At 39.1% G+C, this 12,162-nt stretch overlaps 1 protein-coding gene across 1 annotated transcript; it reads right to left on the bottom strand.

The window, feature by feature from the left end:
* Positions 1-7,262: 7,262 nt before the first annotated feature.
* NPVF (neuropeptide VF precursor) lies at positions 7,263-10,672 on the bottom strand. The gene is made up of 3 exons (XM_026841706.1): positions 10,492-10,672; positions 8,605-8,977; positions 7,263-7,720 (listed from the first exon to the last, which is right to left on the bottom strand). Exons 1-3 carry the CDS (start codon positions 10,630-10,632, stop codon positions 7,713-7,715), a joined length of 522 nt encoding a protein of 173 aa, XP_026697507.1. The 5' UTR covers positions 10,633-10,672; the 3' UTR covers positions 7,263-7,712.
* Between the last annotated feature and the right edge of the window lie 1,490 nt (positions 10,673-12,162).

Here is a 12,162-nt window from a genome sequence, read left to right as displayed (position 1 = left end):
TCTAGCCGCTAAGGTTCAAGTGCCTGTGCCTCACTGTTGACCTGTTCACATGAAAAATGTTGCATAATTACATATGGCAGTTTCTTCACATCTTCCATGATTCTTGAATTTATTTATATGTTAAATTGCACTCAGTTTCCATGTCATGTCAATCAATCAATAAATGCATTGATTCTAGTGGAGTTACTTTAGACTTATCCCAAACTGAGGGCAGGATCAGGTCACAATGCCAATTTATATTTTACAAAGATCCTATACAGTTTAAGGGCTACCATGTATCCCTTGTATGAATAATGCTATCAAATACAGGCTTATAGAGGTTTGTATTGTTTCAGTTAAGGCTGCTGCTTATCACATTTTCTGGCAGTCAAGTGTACAGAGACAGAATAAGTATACATGCATGCACAGTGACATCTCTAGTGCTTGTTAGCTGGTGAGCTGAACAAGAAATTTTGGAGCAGACATGAGAGCATACAATGCAACAGTGATTTAAGAGAACAGTATTATACAAAACAAGAATAGATTATTAATTGTCAAGATAATACTAACGAATGAGAATATTTTGCTGTTATATGTTGGAAAACGGGGGAAAGCTATTACTTTATACATAACCTGCAGACTACGTGCCCCTTTTCACAGTTGCCCAAGTTACCATATCCTCATCTCTGTGATTTCTGGGGTAACTAGGATAATCATCACTGCACAGGCACAGCCTGCGCCTGCGTTGCTGTTGTGCCAGTGCCAAACTGTGCACCATCTGCACTTAGCAGGAGAGGGAAATAAGACCCAGAAAGAATTTATCGCTAGTTATACATTTGAGATGGGGGTGGTCTCCGCAATCCTCCAGGCTGCCCCTGGGGATTCATAAACTCATATGCAGTATAAATATGTGCAAGAATAAATTTGTTATGAAACATGTTGAAATATGGAACTTTGAGAAGTATACGATGGTGGCTGAGCTGGCACAGGAAGTACCTCCTGAAGACAGTCTGCTCTTTTCCCCTCCTCTGCTCTTTCCACACAAGACAGACACTCCTAGTTCAAGAGCAATTCAGAATCCCTTACACTGACACACCTTTCAGGATTCCATAAGCCATATATGATGCCAGTATAACTACACTATAGGTACTCCGGTGTATCTTCACTGATATTTAGTTTCTTCACAGGCATCTAAATTAAATTTGACTTTTCTTTCTTAGCTGTTAAAATAAACCAGCTGCTAAACTAGGTGGTACCATTTTATTTGAAATGCCTCTTGAGGGAGAGGCAGACTTGCAGCTCTTGGAATTGATGATGGTCTCTAAGGGCAAGTAGGTACTTAGTCAAAAAGGTAACCACACTCAAAGACAAGCTCAGCACCTAACATATGCTTTTAATTTTTCCTTGAGCCTCTCTCTTCAACATCAGGGTTCAAAGAAAGTTTGTCTCCATTCCATTACAAATAAAATTCTCCATATTGCTCATATAGTTAATTCTAAACACTTTTATTACCCCAAGATGCAGATGTTAAGCAGCTAGGAGAAATGGCTGATTTTAAAAAGTTCCTCTCTGTTCTCCTTCACTAATTCATGCAAATGGACCAGCTAAGTCTTGCTGGGAACGAACAGCACATGGAGCTCATTAGACTGACTCTCTTCAACATTGTACTGGGTTTGCATGGCAAGGTTTTGGTAGAGGGGTGCTACAAGGCAGGGTTTCTCTGAGAAGCTGCTAGAAGCTTCCTCTGTGTTAGATAAAGTCCATGCCAGCTGGTTCCAAGATGGACCCGTTGCTGCCCAAGGCTAAGCCCACCAGTGATAGTGGTAGCATGTCTGGGATAACATATTTAAGGGGGTGAGGGGGGAACCTGTACAGTTGCAGCTGGAGAGAGGAGTGAGAGCATGTGAGAGAAACAACTCTGCAGGAGCAGGGGAAGAGTGTGAGGAGTCCTTCCCCTGAGGAGGAAGGATCAGCAGCAGAGACAATTTGTGATGAACTGACCAAACTCCCCATTCCCTGTTCCCCTGCACTGCTGGGATGGAGTAGGTAGAGAAATCGGGAGTGAAGTTGAACCTGGGAAGAAGGAAGGGGTGGGAGGAAGGCATTTTAAGATTTAGTTTTTATTTCTCATTGCTCTGCTCTGATTTGATTGGAGATAATTAGATTAATTTTCCCCAAGTCAAGTCTGGTTTACCAGTCATGGTAATTGCTCAGTGATCTCCTTGTCCTTATCTTGACCCATGAGCCTTTCATTACATTTTCTCTTCCCTGTCCAGCTGAGGAGCAGCGTGATAGAGTGGCTTTGGTGGGCATCTGGCATCCAGCCAGGGTCAACCCACCACAGTCCTTTTTGGTGCCCAACAGAGACATGAAGAATTTGGAATAAGGGTAATAATCGGGAGAGGTAACAGGCAAAACGGACCGAACACAGCTAGAGAGTGAAAAGTGGAATGATTATGGGGAATTTCTGTTGTTGTAATTGTGGTGTTGTAAATGTGAGGAGAAAGGAGAGTAAATGTCTTGTGATAGGTAGAATGTGAAGCTGTAACTGAAAGGGTTGAAAATATTCCTTATTTGTTTATTGGCTGCCTCTAGCTATATATTTAAGATCAACCCTCTGGGTCCATCTGAATTGCAGGAATTCTGAAAGAAGTGGAAGAGGAGAGTTTCTGATACATGCTTTGCTTTCAACTCTGTTGCATCATAAACTGACTTCCATTTGGTTTCTGCTTGTGCCTATAATTTTCAGTGTGTTGCAAGAGACAAAGTATCTGGATGTCGTACTAAGGACAATGAACATGGTAACTGGTAAGTATGGTAGAAGTCAACTGTTGTGAGCATCTGAGATGAGATAAATATATTAAGTACAAAAGCTTCAAAACCAGAACAGGTGCCCCAAATATGACAAAATAGGGGGAAAGAGTGAAGTGGTCAGCAAATTCTAGAAGATGGAAACAGTTAAAGGCTCTTACCTTTCTGCACCATTGCTGCTATTGACTAGGAAACCTTCTGCTGTGTCAAGTGACCTACACTTGGCAAGGGACGTGGGGTGAAAGATATAAAGGTATATAAGGAAATAGAAATAAAGACTTCTTTGTGAAGTAACAGTTTTGTCTTAGCTTTGCATCTTCCAAGCTTGAAGAACCGTAGAGTCACAAAGAAGTCTGGGTTGGAAGGGTCCTCCGGAGATCATCTGGTCCAACCTCCTGTTGAATGCTAGGCTTAAAAGAAATGATTGTCTGCTGAGGTGCTGCTGTGTGAGATAAAGCAGTACTTGGGTGCCTCTAAAAATCTGGGATGTAGCAAAATGAATTTTCCTGTGCAAGGTTTTTTCTGACCTATGTCTGTATTAATCACCTGACTCATTTTTTTAACAATAGAAGTAGCCTTCTGGTTTTCCTTTTACTTTGTGCCCTATCAGAAGGTCAGAGGATGGTCATAAAGAGATGGAATGAACTTGAATAGCATTTAATACCTTCTCTTTTTAGAAAACTATTATAACCATGTACTTTTCTTACAATGCAAGTACAGTGGTAGCCTACTAATATATCTGAGTTTTCTGAAAGCCTGTCTAGAATATTTCTTCCACCAGTTAACGGTAGGACTCTAAGTGGATCATTGGGATGACATCTGTAAAAGAAAACCATTTTTGCTGTTTTTCACCAAAATTTTAATTGGATATGGTTCTGGGTAAGGCCATAGGACTGAAATTCTGGTTAATCACTTCATAGGATCCTTGTGATAGATATGTAAAGAAGAAAAAATGTATTTTACACTATCCATCATTCTTTGAGATAAAGTACACGTAAGGATACCTTAAGCCTCTTTTCCCCTTCCTAATAGCACAGGTTTTTCTCATCCATATTTTGTGCTACAAAGGAGCTGAGTGGCACTAGCTGAGGCCATTCTACACCTTTCATCATCAGGAGAGCAGCACAAGTGTGAACTGGATATCTATGGGTGTTCATGCATCTGTGCTTGATGTACTTTAATGGGTGTAACTAATGAAAAAATTTCCAATTCCTGCTAATGAGTACTTTTCAAGAGGGAGCAATTTTTAAAATGGCTTGTTTAGCATTTGGAAATTACTAGTGGTCTGTGATGACCAAGGCTAACCCAGTTGTCATTTGTTGAAGAAAACGTGAAATACAGTTGCAAAAGCAGTTGAAGTGAATTTAAGACTGACAGATTTCAAATGTCAGAGGCCCAAGTCTTCGGCTCCTTCTGAGGGTAAAACAGCAATGTCTCTTTACATTCCACTAAATCTGTCCCAATGATACATTGAAATCAACAACGTGATGAGCCCTCAGACTTATAAATTGATCAGTAGATTGTCAGCTGTCCTCTCTATAAGCTAAAGTCAGAATCTAAAATAAGCCTAGTGTTGTTTTTACATGAAGGTTTTAATAATGGACATAAATATTATGTGTATGGCAAGGAAGGCTGGGAGCTCCTGAACCCTACCAGAATACATACTGGTAAGCCTTGATAGTTTGTTACTTGATTTACTTGAGTCCTTTCCTTGCTTTTTCCCAATTCATGAATAATATCTGTGCATGGATAATAAATAATCTGCTGAGTAACAGCTATAGCAATGCACGTTGCCTGTTGTGCCCCTTCCCCTCCTGTTGCACTATCCAGTGATTGTTTTCTTGGCTCATATGCTCTCAAGCCAAACAGAAATTTTGCACAGCACAGCATAATTCCTCCTTTATGTACTTTTCACCTAGCTTTTCCTCTGCTGAGGGAAAATAAATCAACGGCCATCTTCTGTATCTGTGCTGTGGAGCTTGCAGGGCAGACCTAATCGTACTTGCTGCTGGGCCAGTGTTGGGGCTTCTGCTTTCCTCCCCTAGCAGCCATCATTAATGCCAATTGATGTGTACCCCTTCCCTGTTGCTAGGTGATATGTGCCTTATAAAAACAGCTTCTATTGCCGCTCAGGGATTCTCACAAATCTTGTTTGCTCTTGGTTCACATGATGTGCAGTGAGGTTTGCAGGATCAGAACACAACTCAAAGTTCAGGGCATTTCCTCCTGATGTTCATCTGACTGTAAATCACTTAAAGATCCCACAGTTTTCCTAACTAAAGGAAAAATACTATCCTGTTCTGGCAGCAGGCAATGACAAGGCTTCCACTTTGTCAGCTGGGTCTTGGACTTTGCCCCACACAATTTGTTGACCAGTGTCCTTCAGCATGGACTTGACTGCAGTATCCAAGTACTATGCTGCAAAACTGGTCTTTCACCAGCACTTGTTAGGTAAAGTGTTTTCTGAGACTGAGATAAACCCAAAGATTGGATTGGGACTCTTACTTTCAAAAGGTACAATCTCATTGTTTATAATCTGTTTAGATGTCCCTATCTCTTTGATATTTCAAGTTTGAGTGAGTAGAGAGACTAGATATTCTCAGGACTGTGGTCTTATTACTTTGGATTGAATTAGATTCTCCAGCCACAGGTTGAATAGTGTTGTGGTCTAGTAGTCTCATTAACTTTGCAGATGAATGGCAACTCAGGCTTTGTCCTAGCTATGAATTATTCTGATAAAAAGGATCCATTTGATTAGGGCTTTTTCCAAGTTCCTCTAAAGATATATGAAATGTAAGGTTATCTGGTTACTGGTTATTCAGCATAAAAGACTAAGACAAGACACAGGAGAAATAATAAATTAAACTCTCAGATACTCAAACCCTGAGGAAGAGGAGATAACAAGACAGTAACAAAGAGCAGAACTCTTAGATCACTGATTGATGGGACCTTAAAGGAACCACTCAGTGCCTTGAGGAGGTTCAGCCAGAGCTCTGTAACTGGTTATCATGGATCTCATGGGAAAGAGCAAATTTACAATGGGATATTTGAGAGGGCTTGTAGGATCACATAAAACTTATTATGGGATGTTTTAAGGGATGTGGGAAAGTGCTAAACTTATTTTGGGATGTTTAGGGGAGAACCAAAGTGTCAAAGGGAGGGATCAAGATAGATGGGGGGAGAACAAGCATGGGAAAATGAAGAAGAGGGGGAATGAAAGAGGTTGGCTGCATGCAGTCCAGCTGCTGTCAGTATTTTTTGTCAGGCTATGCCCTGTGCCTGATCATCACAGTGTCTTATCTTGTTAAACTCAATAACTGAATGTTTTTCTTATGTGAGTGTGCTCTCTATTCTGTGCGTGTGTGTGTGTGTGTGATCTGCTAGCAAGTTTCAAGCCAGGCTAGCTGGTGAGTAGTGCGAGTGGTCTGAGTGCCAGCCACTGGATTTAGAGACAGAGAGTCAAAGGGACCTGCAGCTCTGAGGGCTAGCAACTGGAGAGACAGATTGTCTGGATACCAGCTATTGAACAGACTGACCATCTAAGGGCTGCTGACAAAGGGACCCATTTGTGTGTGTGATTCTAATATGAATTTAAAGCTGGACTAACTGGTGAACAGGAGAAGAGGTGTGGGAGCCAGTTACCAGAGAGACCATAGGTTGGGACAAGGGAGGGACCAAGGGTCTGAGAGCCAGCTGCTGGAGAGACCACAGGTCTGGAACAGCTACTGGAGGGACTTGTTTGCTTGTGTTTTGGTGGGAGATCTGCTGGCCAGCTCTTGGTGTGATTAGCTTGTGAATGAGAACAGGATCAGCCCATTTGTATGTTTATGTCAGGCTTGTTGGTGTGTATGTGGAGACTGTAAAGGTGCTGCTCTCTTGTCTGTTGGTAGTCAACTGTAGCTGTATAGTGTGTGTACATATGTGTGGTGTGTTTTTTGGGGGATGCCTCACCCACCATTGGCTGGACATGGTGTCAAGATAATGCAGCATCTGAGGGCTGGAAGAAACAATCCTTCAGAACCTGTAGTCCACCAGATTTGGCTTCCCTGTAACAGGTGTGAAATCAGCTTCTCTTACTGAAAACAGTTTACTGAAAAATTGAAGGAAGCCTAAACACACAACATTCCACTTAGAAGGGAATGGTTTTCGTAAGAAATACGAAATGGAAATATGGGCTTATGTATATCTGGTAGCTGTAATGTCATTCACATTAACAGAAGAATGAGGACACCCACAGGGCAGATCTTATAGGACATTAAGGATGGCATTATCTCAGATATAAAACCCAAGATAATTGCATTACAATATGACATTGGCTAGAAGTTATTCCTTGGGGGTGGGGGGTGGGGTGGGGTGGGGGTGGTGTCCAAGAAGCTAGGTTTTATTTGTGGTAAATTCTTGGCAAGTCACCTTTCAGATTTATATCTAACATGACTCATAAACAACAGGAAAAGTGCTTTCTCTGCATTTTTCTTCATTTTCTTTATCTGCATGTGACACAAAGGGTACTGATGGTTTTGATACTGCTTCTGCTTGTTATTCACATCATAGACTTCTTTTTATTTGTGCCATGCTTCTTTATTCATACTATGCTGCTTTTAATTTTGCTTAAAATGCTTTCAATTGTACAGCCATTGTTCTGAAACTAGGTTTTACAGCCAACAGGACGTAAGTTGCACAGGAGTAAATAGAATTTATACTACACTGCCACTGAAGTGAACTACTACAACAGTCACTACAGTTATCATTGCCTTATACATCAAGGGTTTGTACAGAATAAATACATTATTCATAACATGACGACAGGTTTGCATTTCAGTTATATGTTTCCTCTTCATGACCTTTAGTTTTGAAAACACACTGCAAGTCTTTCAGATTCTGTCTTCACGATTTCGCTCCAGGATTAACATAACTGTTAGAATTCATATCCCTAAAAATATCAGACAAATAAAACAAAACCTGTTATAGTTAGGTAAGACAATGAGAAAGGAATGAAAGGAATCAAATTAAATAAGAAAGAATCTTTGCTTCTGATATATGAGTTATCTTTCCTGGCCTGAACTACTTTATGTATGTGTCAGATGCAAGTCAGGGGTAGTCAACTGAAACTTTGTTCCGTGACAAATGGGTATATTCAGATAAATCCGCAGATACACTAAGAAGGACTGTTATTAAAGAGCTGGTTTAAATTCTTCTTAGTAATGGGCAGGAAATATCTTTCCAATCTTGAAAAAATTTCTGAGATGTCGAAAAAAATTTTTCATATAAACTTGGAATGAAAATCTCAAACTTTGCTTCAGTAAAACAATCTGGGAAAAAAAAAAGGTTCAGATGAAAGAAAACCTGGTATTTTCAAAATGCTGCAATTCAGCTTGGATTTTTAAAATCTTTTTTTAACTCTAATTTGCATAAATTTAGAAAATGGAAGAGTAATTTTTAGGTAATTTTGTTTGGTCATTTTATAGTCCTGAATCTGGATATTTTAATGATTCTGTACCTTTTTCGTCAAACCTTTAAACTTTTCAAAATGAAATCTGATCTAAAAAAGTGTTTTCAAACCTAATCTTGTCATACGAACATTTTTGGCTTTGGCTATTTGTCATCTTCTCATTAGAAAAGATTTCATAAAAAGATTCTCTACTATAGTTCTTGTGGTGAGATTTTTGATTTGATGAACTGCAAATATTTCTTTTGGCACACTGGACTCGTATCGAAATGCATAGGGATATCCCTTGAGGAAATTTTGTATTTGATCACCACTAACCTATGCTTTAATATACATTTTTAACGGCTTGAACACTTGTGTAGTATTACCTGGTTCAGATTCCTGAATGTCTTGAGACAGATCGACAGATAGTGACTTCCCAAATCTCTGTGGCAAATTTAGAAGTGACTGACTGGCACTTTTAACAAGTGGAGATCTCCCAAGCCTGTGTGATACCTTTGGAGCATGTCTAGGTATGTTCTCTCCAAAAGCTCTCCCAAATCTCAGAGGCAAATTGGCAAATGGTTTAATGCTTCTTTCTTCTGGGTAATTTCTTCCAAACCTAAGAGGTAAATTAGCAATGGAATTTGGCATCTTGCTTAATGCAGGAGGGTTCATTTTAATTATATTTTTTGATCCCCAGTCTTTAATTTCTTCAAAATTGAGACTTCTCTGCTTTTCTTCCATGGTATTATCTTTAATCTAAAGAAAAAGAATTTAAAAAAGGACACTATAATTTTACAGGGCATTACTCCAGCTACCAATCACACAAAGTATTCACTTTCATGTCTCCTTAGAAAGCTGCTGGGTAATCTTTTTTTGGATATCTAATGCTTTTTTAACTATATTTGCTAAACTTCATTGTAATGTGAACTACTTCTCTGGTCTGGATGAACAGGAGGATGGGACAACCTACCTGAAGGTATACCTCATTTCTTCCTAAGCATTGGGTGAATGCTTTTGACCCAATATTCTGCCAGGCTAACAGCCAGGGAAACGAATGGCAAGCGTTTGGGTCAATTCCACATCGTGTCTGCTCTGGCCTTGCAGCATAGATTGCCCTGAGCTTTAAGTTGCTTTAGTCCTCCACTAGTACACATGATGCATTAGGAGCTTCTGGGGTCCTAATTTTTGTGCAACCAGCACAAAATCTACTTTCTATGACTATGCTAGCACACAATGCAGAACCGAGCCTAGTAGATTACCTGTGTCATGATGTAAAGGGCAGCTGTTGCCTGAAAAATAGCTATATCAGCATGACCCTTTCTTATATAGCAGTGTTCCTTCCCTGGGCAGATTGAAAATCAATTATTTTTGTGACAAAAATACATGTACAAGCTTTAACAGCAAATATGTGCAAATGTGTTTTTTAATTTGTTAAAGACACAATTTCTACTATTACTAATTTCAGTTCCTTGTCCCTGCTTGGTGACTTCCCTGGGAGCTTCTACTGTGAGAGAAGGGGAATGAACCATTCTAGCTCATACTCTCATGATTAAAACATCCCTCTGATGCACCTGAACAGCCTTTCTGAAGTATATAGAAGACAAGTGAGCTGAAGACCAGAGGATTTCACTAGCATAATTAAAGTTGTATTGTGGTTTGAAAGATCTTTATTACACCAATGATAATGAGTCAAAAGGAGAGGTTGGCTCTTATTTTCCAGGGAGTATTTGCAGGGCAGACAAGAAAAATAATACAGATGAACTGTGCAAACTTCTTTTGGCATCTATTGAGACATAATAAATGTGCAACCCTGCAAAGATATTTTTATAGTCAATTTCCAGAGTAGAATTTTAAGACCATTAGCTATATTAGATTTAAAATGTTCTCTGTTTATCATTATTCTTTGAGTATTACAAGCATACCTTTATTAATTTTGGATTAATAATGTATCTGTTATATTACGTGCATAAAATGCCTGACAGGAATGTTAATTGAGGCCCCACTGTGTAAATAAGAAACATTTCAGGAAAAGTCTTAACCTAATCGTAAGGCTGTATTGCAAGAAAATTGAAACATGAATTGATTTGCACAGTATGTGTGTCCGAGAAAATGGATTTCCTGAAAATTCTTTCAATGAGCTTTTTTCATACTGCTAGTGCTGTAAGGCTGAATACTGTGCAATGAGGTTAGAGCCTTTGCCAAAAAATTCAAAGCACTTAGGATCTGACCCACAGTCCCCTCAGATAATGTCATAGTAATACAGATCTTACCTTGTAATATTTATCGTCATCATCTTCTCTGCTCTGCAGACTGGACTTCATCGGTTCATCTAGGCACATACTATTTGATGTTAGAAAGACCGCTGTAATTAAAGCAAAGAGAATAAATTTAATGGTTGAAATGACTTCCATTTTTCTCAAATTAAGCTAACTTAGAGAGCTCAGAATCTGTACAGAAAAGAAAACTGTCATCATTTTATATGTTCAGAAAACAAAAAGATTTTGTTCCCTATGACATCAGTCTCAAAAGCTTCAATTCTTAATATTAATTAGGGAAGTAATTTGAATATATTTGAAGAATGTTGGGAATTTATTTTGTGAACCTTTTTAACCAACATAGCTTCTTGTTAGGGACACGCTGACTTTACAAATATTTTCTTCTGCTGAGATATGTCTTAATTAGCTAAATTTGAGAGCCGTAACCGTAACAGTCACAATGTTCCATCACCAGTAGACAAAGCCATCTTGTTTCTTTTGTATCAGTGTCCTCAGAAGGACTGTGAAGGGAAGGTTTCTTCATGTATGTAGTCTTCTTCTTAAATGATCTTTCTGGACCTGCTTGTTTAATGTTTGGTTTTAGTTATGTGCAACCAGGAACGTCCAATTGAAATCAAGGGCTGTCTATTGAAGTTGTTGATCAGGTCATAAGAGATGTTATGCATCAATGAGATCTATTGATGTACATAGCATCTATGCTCCAAACAGAACATGTTCATTTGCATTCAGACTGAATTGGGAACATGCTTTTAAGACCCTGCACATCAGTTAAGTTTTTAGAAATTTCAAAGGTTATATTACATCTATATTCTTAAGGCCAAATTTCCACCATCAGTTTTTGAAAAGGCATCTTCCACCTTGCTGCACCTGGTGAAAGCACAGGACTGCCCATGCATGTTCTGTCCCAAAGGGGATTTAGGGTGCACACTAAATGTGCCCTTAAAGTGCACGTTGATTTGATTGCTAGATAGGCTGGTGACCCAGGCTGCCATAAAAAACCCCCACCATATTCTGTTGTTTTTCTATTTGTTCTTTTTAAATTCTTGTAATGATTGCCTAAATCTCATATGGTAATACTTAAAATCAGCCACACAGAAGAAGATCTGTCTGCTCATGGTAAATACTCACATTGGAAAATTGGACTCTAGAGAAGTTATTTTACAATTCAGCACCAGGATTGTAAAATGTCAATTCCATTAGAGCACTGGCAAAGTTGTCCCAAGAGAACATGTTTTATGCTCTGGGCAGTATGGATAGTATGGACTGTTTATCTGTTGACAGTATATTACTGTGTTTACTGCCCTGTGAATCTGAAGGATTTGCAAGTAACCTCGTTGGAGATCAAGTTGGCTGGTTTTATGGGTTTAAAGTGTGCAGCATGCATGGAGTAATTTCTGCCCCAGATTCTCTGAAACTGAGATCCTGAAGGCCTTAAGCAGCTTTGTATTAGAGCTAAAAGATACTCAAACCTCCTCTCAGACTCATGAGAACCACAGGTTGTGTGTTGGAAAGTTCTCCGACATGACTGCTACTCTAACTTGACCAAGATAACAGGAAATGCTAAACCTATTGCCTAAATGGTTTACTAGAGCCACTTAAAGTGAAAAAAGAAGAAAAATAAATTCCAATAAATGATCTCCTTAGGAGAAATAACAACAACTTATT

Source organism: Athene cunicularia (assembly GCF_003259725.1).
Source record: "Athene cunicularia isolate RWA chromosome 2 unlocalized genomic scaffold, athCun1 chr2_part1, whole genome shotgun sequence".
NCBI classification, from domain to species: domain Eukaryota; kingdom Metazoa; phylum Chordata; class Aves; order Strigiformes; family Strigidae; genus Athene; species Athene cunicularia.
This window is presented reverse-complemented; position numbering and strand designations above follow the sequence as displayed.

Coding starts and splice junctions, on each gene's coding strand:
- NPVF (XM_026841706.1), bottom strand. CDS start 10,632: ATGGAAGTCATTTCAACCATTAAATTTATTCTCTTTGCTTTAATTACA. Junction 8,978..10,491: donor ATGACGATAAATATTACAAG/GTAAGATCTGTA, acceptor CTTTTTCTTTAG/ATTAAAGATAATACCATGGA.